Source organism: Zonotrichia leucophrys, chromosome 1A (genome assembly GCF_028769735.1).
Source record: "Zonotrichia leucophrys gambelii isolate GWCS_2022_RI chromosome 1A, RI_Zleu_2.0, whole genome shotgun sequence".
Classification (NCBI taxonomy): Eukaryota; Metazoa; Chordata; class Aves; order Passeriformes; family Passerellidae; genus Zonotrichia; species Zonotrichia leucophrys.
In genome coordinates, this window is record NC_088170.1 from 18,598,757 (window position 1) to 18,622,005 (window position 23,249).

General features: G+C 37.8%; 1 protein-coding gene across 2 annotated transcripts in view; it reads right to left on the reverse strand.

Moving 5' to 3' along the window:
- Nucleotides 1-23,249, reverse strand: part of NELL2 (neural EGFL like 2) — a 134,647-nt gene that overhangs the window by 36,839 nt on the left and 74,559 nt on the right. For both annotated transcript variants that reach the window (XM_064701817.1, XM_064701816.1), the window contains exon 14: nt 2,093-2,215. In XM_064701817.1, coding sequence (XP_064557887.1) covers nt 2,093-2,215 — 123 coding nt within the window. The remainder of the gene's footprint in view (nt 1-2,092; nt 2,216-23,249) is intronic.

Genomic DNA, 23,249 nt, shown 5'->3' on the forward strand with positions numbered 1-23,249 from the left:
GCACAACTGAATATTAAACTGTCTGGCTACCTCAGTCCTTTATTAAGTAATTTAATAGAAACAATAAAAATACTAATTTTGTCTCAAGGGATTCTGAAGAACTTTGAAACTTTTAGCATTTACAGCTTAAAGTCAATCCTTGGGTTTATTCTTTGGCATGCTGCGCTTACATATTTTTGGTGTAGCATTCTCCAGGAGTGTATGCTTTCAAGAGCCACTTCTGTGGACTCAGAAATGCAACCAGCTCTGCTTGAAAACATAGCAGCTGTTAGTTGTTCTGATAGCATCTGCAATAGGGAATTGGAAATGTTCTGGCCAGAAGAAATTGTAGGTGAAACTAGGCATCTGCAAGCTATAGCCAACACAAAGAGCCGCTTCAGGGCCCTGGTCTAGCCCTGCCAGAGGTAACCTGCCAGAGGTGCCAGGCTTTGGTTTGCAGCTGCTCTGTGTAACAGCAGCACTGATGAGCTCTCATGGTTCAGAGAATGCTGTTACAGATTTGAGCTATCCAGCTCTCAGTTTTGAGACACCAGCCCTGTGGTGAGGGAGCATTGTCACTGAGACATGTAAGCTTCCCAATCCAGGGGTGCATGGTGCACAGGACTGCAGCTGCAGCACAGCGCATGGAAAGCTGACATAGACATGGGGGCAAGAGGCACATCCAGGTCTCTTTGAAGGACACTGGCATCCAAGCCAGGGCTGCAGAGAAGTGCATGTCTCAGATTTCAACACACAGTCTCAGAGCTTTCTCCTGCATACTGTCTTCTCAATATTGAGGAGAGAGGGCAGGAATATACTTTTCTTTCATAGTGGGTCCAGGTGCCCTCTGAATTTTCAGATCTGCAGTCAGAGCCCTTACTCAGAAGAGCTGAACACAGTGCTACAGGGTTATGTACCCTCTCTTTGATCCAAAGAATCTTTTAGTAGCTGACTCCCCTCCAGCAGAAGAATTTGGGACTACTACCAAGCACAGGGCAGGAGTGAGCTGTGTTCTTCTGAAATAAGATGCTTCAGGTTTAAACCTCATCAGGGTAAGACTTTCTTCTTATTCCCCAGAGAGCCCAGCACAAAAGGACATATTTGCTGACACATGTCCCTCTACCCATGTGTTTGACTGGAAGTGAACCAGGCCGCCATGTTTTACAAAGAGCTTGTCTTTGGTAATATAGAAAAAAATTGTACTGTTAATCAGGTGATGGAATAACTAGTGCTAAGACCTTAATCAGACTTAGCAATTAAAGAAATTCTGGGTTGCTTAGATTTGGCAATAGACAGCAGCAGAGGGCATCTATGCGACGTTACCAATGTTAGCTCTGGACCTTTAGATTCTAAGAGATCAAGAGCACCAAGGCCCAACCTCAAGGAACACTGGCTGTGATATTGCTGCATCTGTCCCACTTCTCACATCTGAGCTCATTCCCCTACAGCTACAATACTTTTATTTTCAAGCACTCTCTATATCCTGTGGTCGAAGCTTGAGAAATTCCAAGGATTTGGGCCCAGCTACCAAGTATAATTTCTTCTGATGTGAAATGCAACAGGAATAAAAGCAGTCTTGTACCTCTGGGAAAGCATCTTTTTAAGACTAGAAATTTAAGTTCTAATATTTAGCAGTGAATCAGAATGTCAGAAAACATGTTAGAAAACACTGCCTCACTTGTAGTGGAAGTTTTGTATGCCCATGTCTACTGCTCTTCTCACTTTGGATAACAAGACATACCAAACAATTTTTAGTTCATCCAAGTAAAACAGCAAGTCGCTGACCATGGACAATGTAAATCTGACAATGTTTTCACAGACGAAGTTTCTTGGTAACTGCAGGCTTCCTTGAATGCTGTACCACATATAGAAACTGCTGACACAAAAAATGAAACGTAACTACTTCAAATTTTAGAGCCTACTATCTCTGTATGCATCATCTCCAAATTACTGCAGGCTGCCAATGCAAAGTCAGTGTATATATGCCTGTGAAGATCATATAGGCGAAGGACCCAAGTGTCTAGCTTGGCATTTTGTCTGTCTTGTTCAAGGCAAACGACCAGAACTGCATCAACAATGACAGAGCATCTCATTCAGGTTTCCAGCAGCTTACCTTTGCAGATGGTGCCATTTCCCGTGTACCCCGGCTTGCAGACGCAGTTGTGCCCACCCACGGTGTTGAAGCAGAGCGCATTCTCATCACAGTTGTGCTGGTTGGTTACACATTCGTCATGCTCTAAAAAGGGAAGCAAGAATGGTCCTGAATTTTTAAAAACCACAACAAAACAGGAGATTTGTATAGGTTTCGAGATTAAAGTTTACTGGCAGTATTTACTGGCAATGTAACCCATGTGAACATGTAACCATGGGATAGGCAGGGTATCTATTTTTATCCCATACTAGTATGTGGTAGCTGCACTGCAGCATAATTCCACCTTCATTAACAGGGAGCCACCATCATTACACTTGCTATGTGGGCTACAGTATTCTCTCAAACATTTGCCGAAGAGCTGGCTAGCATACTGAAAAACCATATGCTACTTCTACTATGTAATTTATTCATGCAGGTTGATCTTATGTGGGATTCTTTGGGTTTCCTTAAGAAAGCTGACTAACGGTGTGAGACGCACACTCCAACTGCAAACGGCGTGGTTAGCAGAAGGCAGGTCTGCAAAGTGCAGCCCGTGTTTTCCCTCCCCTCAGCCCATACAAAGCACTTTGTTTAGATGAAATAAATAACCTGGAAACAGAGGTCTGCCTGCTTTTCAAGGGGCTTCTAGCATGGCATGCCCTAGCACCGGAGTGTGATGGATGAGACTCCTCAGTCTGGTGACTAGGACATACTAGGAAATATCCCTTTTGGGAATAAATTAACAGTCTAGAGAACGTGATTTTGTGTTGGCTTGCAGTGCACTACTTAATCTGGAAAAAAAAAAAAAAAAGAGCATTGCTTAAGTATTTAGGCTACAGAAATTTTTAATGTTTTAGCTTGTGATTTTTAAGAAATGGTAAATGGAATCTTCAAATCAGATGCCCTGAAGTGTCATTTCAAAATGATATGTGAAAAGCTCTATTATTTTCAAAATGCAGTATCTTAGTCTGTAGGCGTCAAAATAAAATGCTTCCATCTTCTGGAAATACTCCTTGCATTTTTTGTTAGATCAACAGTATTCATCTATCCACATATAATTTCAGAGCCCTGAAATTTAAATTTCAGGAAAACCAGCTGTTTGGGGAACATAAAGACGTCTAATTTTAATCAGCACACATGGGCTAACCTGCACTTGAAGTTTTCATAGCTATCATTCTGCCCAGGTTTTAGTGAATTTTATTAGTGCAGCTTAGACCAGTTCTGGCTATTTAGCCTAAGTCTTAAATCTGGAATCAGATGCTTTTTCTTCCCCCATTTTGAGGGGGAAGACTGCTCTGAATCTTCCTCCATTTTATAAATAATGACTGCCCATATCCCACTGAGTTGTCAAGAAAATTAATTTCTTAACATTTGCAAATCACTATGGAAATTTTCAATGTGCTATTTCAATAGTGGCCATAAACTGTAGGAGTATAAAACTGGCAGAATGACACATATTTGCCTCCGTAGAGGCAAATTTTCCTCTAGTAATGGCAAGGACCTGTTATTTAAAAGGAGGAAACATTCACCTTAATATAACTAATAAATTTTAAATGCTACACAAGTTTAGTTTCATTTTTGTGGGTTTGCTGTTGTTGAGTGTTTATTTGTTTGGTTTTTAATAACATTAACCTAATATCCCTCTTTTAAACAAGGAGTTGTGTCTCTTGTGTCACCAATCATGCTCTCTTCAACCCTCACTGGGTGCAGCAGAGCACAGGCTGCAGGCCTCTGCCCTCCAGCATGAGATTTAATTACTTTGCTCTCAGCATGAATAACCAAAATTGTTATTGTTCACCAAATGATCCAGCCCCTCTAAAATCCACTTAACAATATTTGACTCTGACCTCCAAACATAGTGAAATCTCTTACGCTGGCTGAAACAGAATTTATGTGAAACCACTCCATAATAGAAAAATAAAGTAATGGTCATGCAAATTTGGTTTAAAAGTATAATCTATATTGTAACAGTATCCTGGCTTTCTTATTTTATGTTAATATCATTATATTATTTAAATATGGTTTTTATTTAAATATTAATTATTAATAGTGTTGTAATTTTTAAATAACACACAAGAAGAAAATTATTATGGGAATACATGAAACTTATTCAGCAGGCCAAAATACCCTGCAAAGACATTATCTTGGTATCTCAGGAGAAGGAATACATCACACTGGTAAACTCAGCTTAAATAACTACACATGAAGAATTAAGTATCATGCTCAAAGAGGAAGCATAGCCATTCATCTTAAGCCTTAGGAATGCAGAAGCACCCCTGGCATGTACAGCAGCTCTTAATGAGGGAAAAGAGTATATTAGAGAGCAGCAGGTGATTGCAGACTGCCACAGCAGGAGGAAGGGCTCTATGTGTGTGGCTGGAACAGCTCTGAAAGCCCACCAAGGTTTGCAGGAGCAGAGCCTTGAAGATCTTTGCACAGATGAGAGTCCTTCATATAAAGGATGACTGTCACATTTGAGTGTGCCTTCCTAGCACTTGCTTTTTGGGGGGTAAGAGAAACTACTGAGTCTTTGAAGGTGGATTTCTTTTTTTTTTCTTAAAGCATACAAGATCAATAAAATTAACTTTCCATGGGCTAAATAGCAGGACTTGGATACAAAGGTAATAAGCCTGGTATCCTACTCTACATAGGCTTTGGGGTTTCTGGTCCTCATGCAAGAAAGTTCATTGAGTATGCCTCTGCACAAACTGTATTGAAACAGTCATCACTTCTTCTGTGGTTATCTGCTCAAACTTTAGGTCTGTTTTTATTGTAATCACATATTACTGACTCATGAAAAATTCATGGTTTGATAAATGATTCCTGGATTGAAGTTTACATGTCATTTTTAGGTGGCAAATATTTTAGAGTTAGGAGAAAATCTGTGATCCAATTAAAGGAGATTTTTATATGACTGGAATACAAAAATATCAGAAAAAAAATGGATCAGTAGGTTTTACAATCCATCTAAATTTGATTCTCTGTATCACCTGATCTTAGCTTCAACAACAAATTAAAACCATTTAAAGACACTGTTTCTTCATATTGCTTTCCACAGTGACCCAGTAACACAGCAGTAACAGAGAGGACAGCTTACACTTCAGGAGTGGCTCTTTTATGGACTGCTTACATGGCTAAACTACATTTGAAAAAATCCTGTACAGAAACCATGTCACTGCATCTACTCTTTCAGCACACTCTCTTTCTACTCTTGGCACACTATCCTCACCAATTTAGAGACCACCAGAAACAGGTTTATCACTAGTGATAACAAGACAGATTGTTCAGCTTTATTAAAACAGAAATACTTATTCTTAATAAAAAGGATGGTGCTCTGTTCAAAATTCCTCCTTAATTCATGCTTATCACTTTGGTTTCTTTTTTTGATCAAACACTTGGAAAGTCACCTTAAAAGAAAAAGGACAAAATTGCAGCTCCTGAATTGAGCAACCTTAAATACCAAATCAGAAACTGCAGAAGCAGATAGGACCATGCATTATAAAGAAGCAAAAAGCAATTTATAGATGAATCATTAAAAGAGAAGCTGCAATATGGTTTTTAAGTTCAAAAGCCAGTCTTGAAACACTATTTGCCTAATTTAGAAATGCTAAAATTTTATTTCTCAAGGCCATTTATTTGAAAAATCTTTAGAAATCATGTCACATTAAATGAATGTTTCATACTTATTTCACTGCACACTATAATGAAGATAGGAACAGGCTGGAGACAATAATATTACAGAGGCAAAGAAATGAAAATTATTTTTGCGGAGAAATTTTAATGAAATTTTAATGATTTCCCAACCTGAACTTGCATAAACATCATGTACAAAGACCAAATGCATTGGTTTCAACGAATTCTAAAGTTTTATTATCTAATATATCTGAAATCCATTTTGCACTGTCCAGGACTAATGCTCAACAGTGCTAAAATTCATAACAGCTCTATTCTGGGAATCAAATGAAGTTTTAAATACTCTTATTTATATTGACTAAACTACCTCTGGCATGAGATCTTTCTAGATAAAGAAAAAATTTTAACTCCAAAATTTGCTATTGCCTCATGGTAAGAACAACAGTAAAAGTAAGTGCTTATGTATGTCTCATTAAATAGTTCTTAGGATGCAGACAACTTAACAAGGCAAAAAATTACGTGATGATGCAATTGATTTACTTTTGCATATTTGTCTGTGCAAATACATATATACAGACAAAAATATATATGCACATACATACATATATATAGGTATACAAATGTATGTGTATACCTATGCACATGTATGTATATATAAACACATATACATATGCAGTGTATGTGAAGAATATATGAAAGGTGAAAATTTTTATTTTATTTGGATTTATTGTGAAATATTATTTCAGAATATTCCATATTGTTTGCTTGAGAAAAACTTTATTCAGAAGGGTATCTAGGGTGAAGTATTGCACCCTACAGGGTGAGACTGGTGGAATAAACTGATCCAGACCCACTAGATGCTGTGATGCATCTCAATGCAGTGACAGCTGGGGACCTGTCTTTCCAAATTTGTTATCTGTGCAGAGATTCTTGCTGAACTTAGTAAAATTTAATATGTTGTCCACAAGGTGTGGCACCTGCCTCCTCATTTGCCTGTGCAACATCAGCCCTTATCCTTCCTACTGCATATTTTATGATTAAAAATAAATATCTGTATAGAATTTCCCACATGCACACTGCGAGCCTTCCCAATATTTGCCTTGTATATCCAGATTCTGAAAAGGTCTAAGAAAAAAAAAATCATAATCCAATCCAATAGCAAATAGAAATGACAACTGAGCTGCATCCCTTACTTAGGGATGGAAAATATGCTGGCAGTTCTCCTGAACCATCCATTAACAACATTGGAAAATAAGGGCCGAGATCATCTTTAAGGTGCAGAAATACATAAAAGTTCCCAAAAACATAAATAGAATACATCCCTGCAATTGTAATCTTGTAACATGATGCAACAGATATTCACTGCTCTGCAAAGAACTTGTGAACCCAGATTAAAGTAAAATAATTTAAATAAAGAGAATATATTAGGTATTTTTCCCTTTTGCTCTCTCTGCATTCAAAAATTGAAATTACTTTGGCCTTCTGTCTCCTTTGCATTGATTTGGTATAGAACTACAGAACCATGGTGACCAGCTGGCTATCTAATGTGGCAGTGACAACAAATAAGATTTACTTGAATTATCAATAGCCAACACACTTAAATGCCCACTTACAGTTTATCTTAATTACAAGAGTTTTTTCCCCCACCTATAGTTCATGTACAAGACAAAAATTAGTAGCAATTATATGTGTAATATGGAAGACTTATTCCATTAAGATCATTTGAGAAATGACAGATGGTTAATCCCTCTAAGACTTCATATTAACTCATTTAAACTCTAATTGGCAGAGTTAATTTAAATTGCAATAAATGCACACTATTTTTAAAGAGCAAATGCTGTAAATTTATTGAACTATTTGCTGGAAAGTGTCCAAAGAAGGGCATTGAAACTGGTAAAGGGACCAGAGAACAAGTCTTATGAGGAGTGTCTGAGGGAACTGGGATTGTTTAGCCTGAGAAAAAGGAGGCCAAGGAGGACCTTCTCCACAGCCACCTGACAGGAGGCTGTACACAGGTGAGGGCTCAGTCTCATCTCCAAAGAAGCACATGACAGGACAAGAGAAATTGGCCTCAAGTTGGGCTTGGAGGTTTAGACTGGATACCAGAAAAACATTCTTCACTGTAAGGGTTGTCAAGCCCTGGAACTGGCTGCCCAGTGAAGTGTTTGAGTAACCATCCCTGGAGGCATTCTAAAGGCATGTGTATGTGGCACTTTGGGTCATAGTTCTGGCAGAGGGTCATAGGACTTGGCAGTGCTGGGTTGGACTTCATGATCTTAAAGGATTTTTCCAACCTAAAAGAGTCCATGATTTTATATTTCCATATATTTTTGTTAAAATTTTTGATTGCTATTCTCCCAATTAATTTTTTCTGTAGATATTTCTTAGTTTAAATGCAAAATAAAACCTGTGTTTTAATTACTCATAGAGAGTTATCATCACACAGTTTATCCCTAGTTAATGGTTGAGTCATTAATGACCACCAGCAGCTTCAGTTCAAAGCTTGGGACACCAAAAGCCAGGCCTACAAGAGTTTGTTCCCTGCTAATCCTGTTGCTTGACTGATTTTTGTCTTCATATATCCCCATATATATTTTTGTCTTCACATATTCCCCATATATCCATGCTATTCTTGGTCCTCATTTTCTAATTCTTTCCTCAGTGCAGTCATAAATGACAATTTCTGTAGAGCAGTCTCTTGCTCCCACCCACAGCAGGATCAGGGAGAGAATCAGAAGGGCAATAGCTGTAAAACTCATGGTTTGGGACAAAAAAGACAAGTTGATGGATAAAATACATGTTTTGTGGCAGGCCTACCCTTATTCCCTCCATCTTCCTCTACAGCTCTTCATTAAATCCCTTCAACTTTGTTAAACACACCTAAGATTCATCTTCAAAACGTGTTTTGTAATTCCCGATTTCATGGAATAATACATATTTTTACAAAATACACTCTGCTCATGGAAGCTTCTATTGCAATATTAATCAGTGTTACTCCATGGAACATCCTGTAATTTTTATACTTTTCAACCAGTTAGGCAGAGTAAATATATTAAAGAATATTTTGCCTGACAGCTGAAGTCAAAAAAAGCTTTAATTAATCTCCGCTTTCTTTCAAGTCTGCCATTTTGTATATTCCCTCTTCAACAGAAAAGTTTAAGAGAAGGATTTTCTAAAGCATTTAGCAGAGACCCAACTGTTTCCCCTAAAGGAACGTCTGTAATTCCTACTGATTACAATGGCAGGATTGTAGCATAAATGCAAAATTATTCTGAAATCCCACTTTAGGAGATTTCAGTCTAGACCTTGACATGGACATTGTCACCCACTTCTTTTTGCCTTAATTCAAACTGATCTCTTAGTATCTTTCACCAGTGACATTTTAAAATGAGGTTTTCAGCTTTTAAAAGGTATTTCCATTGAGTACACTTTCCAGACTTTCTTCACAGATTCATATTCTCTTTTCTTTTTTTATTTTTTAATCTAGCCAGATGCACTATTTATTCCCAGGTAAATCTTACTTAATTCCAATTTCTTTGTATACAATAACTCCCAGACACTTATGATAAACTGATGCTTTCAATACCTTCCATTATGTGGTCAAAAGTGGTGATAGTACATTCTCCATCTCCAGTGGTGCTCCCTACTTTATTGCTAGTAGAACAGCCAGACTAGAGCTGCAAGTACAATTTCCTCAGCCAACTGAAAAATGTATATTTTAATTCTTCTAATTCCAGCCCTTTTATTTACAGCTTCCTTACTAAAAGGCTCCATGTTATTACAAGTCTGCCACTAGCAATAGATACCCGCTGGATATTTGGCCTCCCTCCCACACATATTTCTGCTACACAAATAAAAGCTGTAAAGTAACCTGACTGCTGTTGAGGCTGGCAACTTGCTGCCTGTTCTCCTATTTCATTAGTAACAACTTTGAGATTGCTCACATGACCAGAAGGCTCAATAAAAACACCTCTGAACACTTTCTCAGCACAAAGTTAACAGAAGGTGGATATGCACAGAGTGATAGAAGAAAGATGTCTCAGCAATCAAAACTGCCAGAGAACAGTAATGTTCTCAAAACTCTCCATAAACAGCTGGTGCTGCTTCTACTCTTTTTGGAATAGCATTGTGGCCAGGGTTTGTCAACACATTTCAGGGGCTCCTGGAAAATCAGTTATAACATCCTAGCACCATTATCTAAGTCAGCACATGCCAGGCAGGGCACGACAGCGGTGGATGAAATGCTGCTGCTGCTTTGATCCTGTTCTTGTCTGCAGGAACCTGGAGCAACTTACCTAACCATAAATGTTGGGAAACAAATGGGCTTTTTTTTCTTTCTTCTCATGCAACAGAGAATTCTTAATCCATTAAGTAGTTCCTCTCATTTCCCTGGCAGTGCTGTGACTCAGACTCTCAGATCACTCACTGTCTATAAAGGACAGCACTATTTTTGATAAGACAAGATGCTTGAGCTCTCTAGGGAGAGGAGGCCTTCTTCAAGCATTGCTCATCTGATTTTGAAGAGAGTTCGCTACTCAAAAACAGGGACAAAATTATACTTCAGTGATGGTAAGGTAAGGCAATATTGCTGCTTTTCCCTTTGGTGAGCCTTGATGCCATCTCCAGGGATAGAGCAAATTTTCCCTAGCACTCATCCTGGCGGTTTACAGAGGCACACCAAAACAGCACAGCAGATGTGTCCTTCACGAACAGAGCATGCCAGCTGCCTCCCCTGGCCACAAAAGCACCTGGGGAGAATGGCACAGCCCTGTGCAGGATCAGGGAGGAGCTAACCCACACACCCGCCCTTGAGAGCCATGAAGGGCTCCTGCCTCTGCAGTTCAGATAGAGCCCTTGATGCCAGAAGATAACCTGCAGAGCTGCCTGAACTGATTCTCACAAAAAGCTGCATGGCACAGTAAAGGTGATGCAATGAAGTGTGCTCTCACCTTCCCTCCCCCACTGCTGTAATGGTATGAAACTTGACAATGGCTAGCTTGTTTCATGGGTAAATTTTCCAGATTACATCATGTTTTTATTGCCAGAGTTCAATTGCTAGTGTCTATCAAGCTTACAAATAATTACCTCTGTACTTACACACATCGTAAAATCATTAAAGTTGGAATACCTATAAGACACTTACGTGTATTTTATATTGATAAATAAATATTTGCATAAGCACATCTTAGAAAATCACACATATCTGAAAAATTCTGCTATCAAATTTGCTGTCTTGTTTAAGGACATCATGAATTATTCTAACAAGCAAAACCACAGATATGAAGTCTACAGTATTGTTTGAGTCCAAAAAAGTCAAAATATGAATTTAGAATCAATGAAGAAAGTAAACAAAGAAGAAAGTAAACTTTGACCAGATATTTCATTTTGATACTATTACTATCATCCCAGAATGACTTCACCTCTGTAACCCTACTTCCTTCACAAATCTGCTCTTTGGAAAAGTTAGGATTTAAGCAGAGATGCTGTGAACAACTCTGGAGTACTGAAATCTAAGATGAAGCTCATCCTATGGAAGGTGTATTAAGGTAAACCCAAGGTATTTAAAGCAGACTGTAATATCTGTTCAGACTACCACCAACGACAACTTTATTCACTTCTCAGGCATTAAAATAATGCAGACAGAATTTAAGTTCACCCACTTTACCTTCTGAAGAGTTAGGAACAAGGTAACAAACTTTTCTTTCCACATATTTTCACACTCCAAAATTTTAAAACCACTTGAACAAATTAGAGCAGATACTCTTGATGAGTGCTCACCTTTCTAGAAATCAATCTCATCTTGAGCAACACTGTCATTTATCCTCACTTTGAGCAGTGCGAAACCTTTAGTTTTGTTTCTTTAAATGCACTGTCATTAAAAGACTCTACTACAGGTTTCCAAATCCTAAACATCAAAGTTAACAGCTGGTGTGTTCCAAACTCATCACATTTACTCATCTGTAACAGGGTAAATGACACAATTACCTGCTGTAATTACTCTTGCTGACAATATATTTTTCCTGATGATTGGTCTGTGTGACTCAGAGCTACTTATCTTTGTCAGTCCAGTCCAAATCTACACTTCCATGTGACTTGGACATTAACTTACAAAGTATTTACAAATTAGTTCAAATATCTGCCAAGACAGATATTTGGGACAGTATAAATTCATCTTTTATTGCATGATTAAGCAGTCTACCACTCTAATATTATTTTGCATTAGAAAATAACTATGCATGATTAAATTCTGTGCCCTATTCAAAGTAAATTGGAAGGGAGACACACTCAAACATGTAAATATAATGATGGAATAAAATCTAAATAAATAAGGACATTGATATTTTTTAAAAATGCTCATTCCTAAAGCAAACATGAATTGAAAAAACAAAAAGATAAGATACTTAATTCTAAATGCTTTCTTGTGACAATTTTAAAGAACAGCTACAGAAGACAACAGTGACTTTTTATTTTGAGCAGCGTGAGTTACAGGCTAATCAAGCTAGCTTACTGCATGTGTTTTCTCTGGAATAACTTTTACTTTAAAAAGATGGAATAGATACAATTCCTTGCACCATTTCCCCAAATAAAATATTTTGGAGGATATGAAAAGACTGCAGCATATAACAACAGAAATAAGCAGATACTGTCTTTTTGAGATCATTTGGAAGCTTGTCAGAATGAAAAAATACTCCCACAAAAACTCCTGCGAACCATTTAGTTGGAGCAGTTTCCTATTTTATTGCTAAGCTTGTTGAGAGAACTCTTGGTCCTTGATACAAACAGTGATATATTCAAAGGTTTTTTTGTTATTTCATGAGGTGGGAATATGTTAATTTTTGCACAGCTGACTACATGAACAGTAAAGGGCATGGTTTTAAGAAGGTAAATTGATTACCGTTCCAGGAAGAATTTTGATTTTCAGTTTTCTAGTTCAGTCTTGAAAATGCTGCAACAAACCCACTAGCATTTTCTTAAAAAAAAAAACCAAAACAGAACAGTTCTGTGAGTTTTGTGAATTAATAATGTCCTCAGGAAAAATATGAAGTATCTTTGATAGACACAGTACTTTCAGAAACAATACCTCACAAAATGCAGCTTCACTAACAAAAGTGAGATTTCACCCATACCCTTTAGGATTATACTGTACAGCAGCACAACACAGACAGCAATGGTCCCCTTGGTATAAATGTGATTTTTTCAAGTTACTGATGATGATTTCACTGGTCTTCCTTGAGGCATTAGCAGATCACAACCCTAAGGATGGCCAACATATTATCTCAGTAGGTAGTATTTGTTCCTTCTTGTTGAGCCACTCTGTTTGAGTGCTGTGGAGAGGTCTTGCCAAAGACTCTGTTGCCTTTATCCATTTACACAAGCTGGCAAACACTGATAGAGCAAATACAGGAAATGAAACTAGTTTTAGACAAAATCAGAAGGGCAGAGGAAGTGAGAACTCAACCTGCACACTATGCATTCGTGCATGACAAACCACAGCCTGGCTGCAGAATCATCAGCACATTTCAGTGTGAACCAGAAGTTAGATGCAAAACCAAAAACATAAACCATTCTTCGGGACTACACATAGGAACACAGACACTGGATGAGTCAGTGAAGTGGATCAATCCAGTATGTTTACTTTGTGCATTTCAAGGTAGACTTCAGTATAATTCTGCGTGCAAAGAAAGACTAGGAAGGATGCAACTCTTGCTGTGGTCAAGGGGCCTCTACTACAAGAGAGCAGTTTGGTGTGGTGAAGTACAAGGCTTTGTAGGTCAATAATCATCAGTCCAAAAGACTGACAAAAGGTAGCAATATTGATAGACAACTACTGCGGAGACAAACTGTCACAGAAGATGACATACTAAATTGCAGTGACTGTATATTGACAGTATAAAACAGGAGTTAAGGAAATAGTCTTCCATTATCATAAACCAGATTAATCTCTCATAAACATTTCATGAAAAACAAAGGACACTTCTAAGTTCCTTCAGGAGTCAGTGATTAGAAGATGCACCATGTGGCATACAGTAGGAATCAAACTGTAAGGAATTAAAGGTTTCCATGCTCATAGATTTTCTGAACTGAAAGAATTCAGAAATTCCTATCAAAACAGGAATCTTCCATATTCATTCAAAGAAAAAACTTGCAACTATAATATTAAAAGAAAAGGCTTCTGAAGCCCTGGACAATATTAAAAAATATTATGTCTCCCCTTAACAGTGTTGGAAGTTAGCTTTCTTACCCTCTGTCTTTTCTAAAAACTATGTTGTCTTAGATTATAAATGTTTTTTTGACAGTAGAATGCCAAAAGACAGACATGATACCCACATACTGCCAGCAGTATCCACTACCCTGAAACCCCAGCTAAATGGTATCATGGCTATAGACAACTTACTGTGAATGTGTAGAAAACCACTGACTTCAATACAGCATGATCACATAACCTTAAATAACCCCAGTGTTCCTTTTTTAAAAGCTGTCTTGCTTCATGCAGTAGCTCCAGTCTCTCACTGACCTTGGCTGGAGTCCCTCTGACAGCAGGCAACACTCTCCCAGCATGAGACAATCACCAGCTGGCTCAGACATGATAGATGTGAGCCATCCAACTTCCCTCACTTCTGGCTTGCTCAGTGAGACAGCAGCAGATTCCCATCTCCTGAGCCAGAAAGATCCTTATGACTTCAAACAAACTGTCCTCAAGCCTGCCTACTGTATTTCCTGATCTACAGTCTATCTGTCACAGCCTGTGATCATCCACAGGAGGACAGGCCAGGGGAGGTCCAGCTGTGAAAAGGTGTCATGCTGCAATGAATCAAGGTCTTGGGCTGGATCTGCTAATCCTATCATGGTGATTGCCTCAAACCTGTAAATAGATAACTGAGTTGGGTCCAGCTGAATTCTTGACCTCTGTTGATTAGAATGTGAGTTTAGACAAAAGAGTGTCTTAATTGCAAACTAAATGCCACCTCCTGCGTCAACGTCAGCAAAATTCTAACCTAAAGGGTCAATGTAATTACCTCAGGAACTAATAATTCATTTAGTGCTGCATGATTTGTCAGATTTTCTATTTTTTAAAATATACTGTGTTAATTTTGCTATACTCCTACACTTCTACTTTCCAATCATATTGTACTGACACAGCACATAACTGCACTGTAGAAGCTGACAGGGGATGCTGAGTGATTGAAAAGCTGTAGAGTGCTTCAGAACACCGAGAAAAATGAGGTACACTGAATGTCTGTCCTAATGCTGTGATATAAATATTAAGCAACATCAATGCTTGGAAATATAGTCATTTCAATTTCTTACACTTAAAAAAATGGTTTTGCTTTTTTCTGAGTTAGTTGTAAGCTGAGTATATTCTCAGTTCTATTCTAGAACTCCTTTAATATATTGAAAAATTCCTCACTGCACGAAGAATGCAAAATAAATTATTCCTTGTAGAACAGAATAATCAATTCTGATGTATGCTTCTGCAGAAAGATAAATTTTAAACCGAATACAGAAATTGTAGAAATGCAAAATTGAGACTGCTTTTGATATAATACCATTTACCAACCTTTGCTCCCAAGGCCAATAGGGAGTCCATGCTATATAGTGCATTGATAGATACATAGATAAGCACATACACGCCCACACACATAAATAAATATGTAAATAATAAATATAAATAAATATTTGGTAAAAATATTTATGTAAAATAATTAAGTATTTAGTACTGAAAATCATGCATTCACATCTTTGTCAAGGGAATACATTTTCTGTTTAACAACTCAAATCATGTTCTACCAAGGACCCTTTAAAAATGTGTTGGATTTGGACCAGCTGAGGAATCCATCCTGCTATAATTGCACAGCCAGATGAATAGTTGTCATGAACTGGGTCAGTAACCAAGGAGAAGATGGGACCTAAAAATTATCCTCTAGGAAAAAAAAGTTCTCATTCCAAGTTGAAACAGACTCCAAACTAAGTTGCCAAGGATAACCTGATTCAATCCAAATAAAGCATAATTGAGTTCAGTTGTATAAGATACAGCAGATATATAAAAATTACTTGAGTTGTTATCTTAGTAATGTGGTTGCATAGCAACAAGCTCAGTCTGAGCGATCATTCCTTTATTAGCTTTGTGAATTATCGTACTGCTAGGAAGTGGATATTGGAGAGAATTTATCCTCAAAGAAGATTGAGAGCTTTGTGTAGGCCGACATACTATAAAGCAGAATGGAAACTGGGCCAAGCAATAGAAACCAGAATCAAATAGGCTTTGACTTAAAAAGGCTTCATGGACACAAGCTGACTTCTACAGTGCTTATTACTAACAGCAACCCTGGCAGTATAGCTGGACACCATCACCTCCGAGGAGTTTACATTGCCCTGTGTGATAATGCACGTACACATTACTTCTAACATAACTGGGGTGGGGGTGTAACCAAAATTGGAGATGGGGAGACAGATGGCTCATTTGCCCACATCATATATTCTCCAGTGGTTTGCTGACTAAAACATTTCCTTAGTCAAGCTGTGGTATGTCAGTGCAGTGATGTTACAACCAGCCTCCGTCAGTATGCTTCTTTATTGCTCTGTCCCTTGCACCATACTGAGCAATTATTCTGCCTTTATTTAAGCACTGCAAATGAACTCAGCTTCTCCATAAGCTGCAGAACTTGAGAAAAACTTGAATGTTGCTGAATTCATCAAAAATACGTCAAGGGAAATAAACAGGAAGAAATTAGCTTTTTATTGTTATTTCTCACATTACAGCATTTTCATGTACCCAGGTTGGGACACTATAAGCCTATGACTCCTCTGAGGTAACATTCTATTTTTTTAACTTCTTTGCAGCAGTGAAGGGTAAAGGGCATACATCAGTGCTGAATGAAGTTGAGGCCATATTTAGTCTCTTAATAAAATGTGGTCTCATTTATCAAAGTACTAAGCACTATGAGTTCTTATTACCTTCAGGACGACTTGTGGATACACTTGTGTATCTGAAAAAGCAGGCAAATTTTATAACTTAGGACAAGCATGCAGCTTTAAACAGAAGATGGATGACTTCATTCAAATCTGGATTACTTCAGTCTTACCCTAGCTTTTGTCCATGGAAACTCAGATAACTACATTACTCTTAGAAGAGATTAGTGTTGGTGCTAAAACACAGCACACATGCCTCACATATAAGCTAGATTTATCACTTTAAATACATAAAGGTATTCCTTTTCAGTTTTCAAAACTAATTTTTGGGATCTGAAATGTTGAGTTGGAAAAAAAAAAGCTAGCAGTACATGATATTGGAAAATACCCACACTTCACAAGTAGCTGAAATCCTACCAATGGGTATGACCAACTGGTACAAAACCATTTTCCACCTCACATCAGAACCCAGAAATGAACTTTTCCTGAATATGTGAATTGGTATGTGCTCTAGGGAATAAAGATGGATTTTACCTTCAGCATTCTCACAAGAAATTCAACAAAAGTTTTTCTCAAATATCCCTGTCATTAACCTTCACTTCTACTGCAAAGTATAGAAAAAAGTACGAGATTTCTCAGACTGTTTATGTCCCAAACAATTGATGGATTTATAAGTCAAAAATAAACCAATGAAATCTGAACAGAAGCCCAGAGGCAGATGCACTTTTATGAACTTGAGTTTCTAGATGCCAAGAGGAATCATTTTTCCAAAGTGTGTCAGAGTACTATGTTAATAAAAAATCCCATGTGACAGGGACTGTATTTCCCCTCAAAAATAAATGTACCTTGCAAGAAACAGAGGATAACAACTGGGCTAAAAGCTGAAGTCTTGATAATCTGGGCATCTGAATTACAAATGGTATGAGCTGTAATTCCAATGAAGTTTCATGTCCTTATAACTGGAATTTTAAAGTCCTTCCAGATACCAGACTGCTGATTCCCAAAGTGAAGGAATCTGCTCTTAGGGGATAAGGATGGAATGCATTTGCACTGCAAAGACAGCACCTCTGTTTTCTCATAAGTACCCTAAAAAGAGTTATATTGTGAATAAAGCATTAATGAATGAAAAGGAGGCAAGACCCAAACTTTGGCTACACACTATATGAAAAAAAAGGAGCAAAATACCAAACCAAAAGGGATTATTCTTAAGCATGGACATCACTACTGACATTAGCTGAACTTCAAGCATATGTCTAGGTTGTTTGTAAGTCACGATAGCCAGAAGAATAGAGCAAACAGGAGAGCTTAGGAAAGACACAGTTTTGATTGCTATGGGCAAAGCAAATGTAAAATAAATCCCACTAATGTAGCCAGTTGGAAAACATTAATTTCTGCATGGGAAAAATGGCAGAAAGGTGGACAAAAGAGTATCAGACATGTGAGAGCTGAATGAGCTAAGCGTGGCAATCAGTTCTCTATACATTATGTCAAGGGGAATTTTCCCAGGCATCCCACAGGATCATTAGAGAGTAAAGACCATGGGTCAGACTTGAAAAACTAATGTCAAAAGGTACTGGCCACATATCTGCAGGCCAGTATTTTCCCCTACATTTTCCTCTTACTATTGAAACCTCCCGAGTAACTATTAATTAGTATTAATGTTATCATCGTCCCTACTTTATGCACATTCATCACTGTTACGCAGCTAAATGTGTAGTTTTCTCCTTAAATCTTTTCCATATGTCAAATCAATCTCCCCAGACTCTTAATTATTTTAACGTTGATCTTGGAATTTCTTCCAATTTGCAACAGATTTGTGATTTAATTTGATTTGCAAAATACGCAGAGCTGCCAGTATGCCCAAGAATTAACATTTCAGGTGTCACTCAACTTACTACAATCATGTTTCTTGGAAATTTATGTGAAAACTATTGTTAGACTTCAGTTTACTGTGAGAGGCTATCGCAGAAAATAAATGCTGCTGAATGCATTGACACCATTTTCAGAAAAATGTTGTTAGGAAAATTTCTGAGACTCAGAAAGACACATAGGCTGGGGCAGAGGAGGAGGGAGGTCCAGCTGGATACACTTAGCTATTGCCTGGTGAATTCAATCCTCATTGCTTTGAGTAGTTTTTTTTTGTCTTATGACCAAGTCAAAAAGGCCAAAGACCAAAGCTGTAGGCTTTGAGCAACCCAATCTAGTGGAAACTATCCCTTCCCATGGCAGAACGGTGGAACTAAATGGTCTTCCAAGTCATTTCCAACCCAAACTGTTCTACGATTCTAAAGAACTGCCTAATCTCTTCTATTTTCACTCTGAAGAAAAACAACCCCAAATGTACCCAACATAGTGATGAGATGTTATATAAAAATCCTTCACCATTTTCTTCAGAAGTCAGAAAACAAACCCAGGAGCACAAATGTGATGGTACCAGGCTATAATACAATATATAATACAATATATAACACTATTGTACAATAGTACAATAATGGTCTCACAGACTTAAAATCTCCACTTGGCTTGCCAAATTTTCTGGCAAAAAATCAGCATGACTTGGCTAAAGTTAAAATTAAAAGGAAAGAAAATAATCTGAAATGGATTGACAAAAGTGGTTATGAAAAAACATTATATGGTCTGCAGACACTTAAAACACGTATGTGAGCATCCAGCTCCACATGTGGCAGTGGTCCCACACAGTTCAAATGGACATCATTGCTAATTTGGCTGGAGCATGCTTGGAAGAAGTAGCCCACAACTTGCAACATGCCTGGTGTGCTTTTAATAATTAATCAGTTAAGAATTCACATGTATTTTCTGGTAAAGTGCAGCACAATTGCAAAGTCTCACTACCGGTGTCTGGGTACAAAGCTGTAGATTACTCACTTCTCTCAAAAAACCCCCAAAACCAAACCTTAACAAACCACAAAACACAAAAAGAAAAAAAAACCTACTAGAAATATGCAATACATAATTTCATAAACTCCATGAAACAGCATGTGCAAACATTAATTCAGAGATTCTGGCTCCTATACTAACACTTCAAATGACTGACTGGAAGAAGGGCATATATCATCTTGCCCAGACCTCAGGCACAAGGAGAACTGAATGTACTGTCCTGAAGAGCACCCACACTTGCCCCTCCAGTGCTACCAAATGTGAAGCATGAGACCTCAGGAGGTCTCTGAGAGGGCAACATCAGCTGCATTACCTCACCCACATCATCTCAGTGACTCCAAACCCCAGGAGCGGCAGAGCAGCTCCTGCCAGCACTGCCAGCACTCCCATCACAGCACCTTCCCCCTTTTATCCCAAATGGAAAGCAAAAAAATAAATAAAACGTGGCCCATGATTTTGCACATAAACAGAGCCTTAAAAGCCATCTTTTAAGGCTCAGGCTCAGAATATCCATGGCTTCTCCAGATCAGGGAATGTACCTTTCTCAGCCTTAATACAGTCTTCAGAGGAAGCACTAAGTCTCACAGGGTCTTGCATCTTCTCTTCAATTTTTGTTGTATTACTCAGTTAAGTGAGTGGTCCCAAAGGAGACAACTAAAGACTAAAGTTGTTGAGACGAAACATGATTGACCATTCACTGTGGTATGAGCCACAGTGAGAAAAAGAGAGCTCTCATTTCTCATTTCCTAGCCTCTACACTGCTCAGAGCAATGCTACCAGCTGCAAATTACAAAGCACCCTGAAAGACTGGAGGTGACACTGTGTTCTTCCTTGTTTCCAGAAGCAAAACTTTCTTTTTTAAAGCCAAGAAAACAGTACATGTATTTCTGTAATCCCATGCAAAGTAAAGATGTGAATATTATTATTTCAGAAAATAATTAAAGCATCCTGATGGGATCCCAGCTAACAGTGACAGTTCAGCAGCACACTAGTGCACATATAAAACTACCCCAGCAGAGACTCATGCCATTATCTAACTTCCTTCCCCTGGCACAACATCATTACATTCCAGCTTCTGGAAAGCAAAGTGGAAGGGGAATGAGACAATATCATTGTAGGATACCAAAGCATGGTAGCCCAGGGCATATTTTTACGACTTTAATTTGCAGTTTGTGCACCCATTTGGCATATGGGTGCAACTCAGAAGTCGTCTGTCCTTCTCATAGCTATGATTGATTTCTGAACATAAAAATCAGTCATGAACAACAGATTTCTGTGTAAACACGGTTGTGACTAACTCAATCTAACCCTGACAATCTTAGTTCTGCTATGAATACAAATAACAATACCTGAAATTGATGTCTTCATTACAACTTTTGTTGTGAAAATAAAAATGTAATTCAGATCTATTGTAAAACTTGCAATAAACAAAAGAAACTGGAGCTGTTTTGGAAGCAGCTATGGGTTGTCTAAATCAGTCTTTTGTGTGCACGACTCTGACAGAGATAGATAGCACAGATTTCTTTTCAAATATCATGTACAGGAGAAAAACTCTTCAATGTCACTGATTTTATGGCTCTTTTCTCTTTTGATCAATGACTGCTAAATTATATGTATGTTCATAGGATGGAACAATAAGGTATGTTAGTCTGCCAGCAAGTTGTGGACATCAGTTACATCATAACCTGCCTAATCAAGGTCCACACATAATTTTTCAACATCTTTTTCAGGGATTCAGCTATCCTGTGCAAACAATGACATATTAATGCCGAGTTACAGAACATTTTTTTCCTGCTCAGTAATATTCCAAAGGATGTATTACCAGAGCTTCCTCTCCAGTTTATAGTGGCAGCTATTTTACACACAACTACAATTCCATAACTGAATTAAATTACACAGCATTACAAGAAACTGTGACCTGAAACATGTTTTAAAAATTTTAACACTTAGTAACACAAAGGGTAAATTGTTGCTTGTTTGCCCTATTCTTGTTATTCCTGAACTGGATTAAAAAAAAGTCTCCTCCTCAGTTTCTTTGATATTTCAGTTGGCAAGTTAAACCTAGAATTGCCAATAGGGCAAACAGAGACTTGCTAAGAACTTTAGACTCTGCAGAGGGAAAAAGAGGGTTGAATAACTAGTACATTACTGCAGACATTGACAAAATTCAAAGTGCACTGGACTTTGTACATGAGTACTGAGAGATTTGAACAGAAGTGCATACTATACAACCCCACCAACATAGTCCTGAATACATATTAACTTAATTACTGAACCAGTGCCTCCACATTGGAGGTGCTTACACAATAGTTGTGGAACGAGAAAAAATAATGCAGTTATTTTGTGACATATACACTTTATGATGTTAGGCTGCCATTCATTGAAATTCTATCATCCAGCAGGGACTGCATCCTCATGGTTGCCTGTATCCAAAATCCAATATGTAAAATTTAATTCCAGTAAAACTCCGGGTCCCAAATAATAGTAAGTGGCATTGCTCATACATATAGAGTCTTTGACGTGCACACACAGCATGACTTACAGCTCAGATGGCCTAGCAGGTCTTATGATTTGAAATCTTACAAAACTTTTTCGTCTAATTCCTTTTTTTAGCATTGACTTTTCCCAGCTTGATCGACAAAGGTGGAAAATAAATAATTCATTTTGTCACCCATCAGGCTGATTTCACAGGAAACTATGATTTACAAATGTGGAACTACATTCAGTTTGGGGTGTCGGATCTAAAATGGATTTCTGACACCTTTTACGGAAGTTTGTCTAGAGCTATAACTACTCTGTATTTCATAACAGTATGTTTCAGCAAGTATGAGGAATGCAATGTGAGGACCCTCAAGAACTACCTTTATTATACTTACAAGCACCCAATGCCCCTGCAAAGTTGGTGATGCTTTACCATTTGCAAAGTTCTATCAGAAGAGCAAGTTAAGGGAAGCCAAGCAGAAAAAGTATCCCACAGATTTAGATACAGTTGATCCTAAAATAATCCCAATATTCACACTCAGGAGATAGTGAAACAATTTCTTTACTCAGTGGAGAGTGTGGAAAATGTAAGAGAATGATCAGAAATATACTGGCTGCTTCAGCAAGGACCTCCTGTGGGCAAGCTTTATAACTTGGACCTTCAAGAAGTGAGTTTACTGCAGTAAAACAGTGCTTGTCAATGTATGAGAGGAATGACAAGTATAGGTAAGACAGCATTCACAAAAATCACATGGATGTGATTTGAAATCCATATCCCTGAGTGTTGTGCATGTTCGGGCAAGGAAATCATGCCAGATCATAAGAAGCTGTTTCTGTACCAAGACATATCATCGATGCTAAAAATCCAAGACACAATGGACAGAAAAAAAATCAGAAATTAATTTCACAATTACTCTCATACATTTATAGCCAATTTCTGTTAGATAATACAAACTTCAAGAACGCTTTACTGAAAAATGAAGCCTTTTATAGAAAAAGCTAATTTGTTACCCTGTGCACACAAAATAGGGATTCTATTTTTTTCACTGAGTAAACATGTCACATCATCAATTCATATTTTCTTTATCTATGTTGTAGGAAAAAATACATGAACTCCAAGTGGGTCTGATACAGAAGGTTGTTTCAGATGTCCCATGTTCATTCCATAACCCTAAATTACTGTGCAATGAAAGAAGAGCAGAAGACAGAAAGTCAC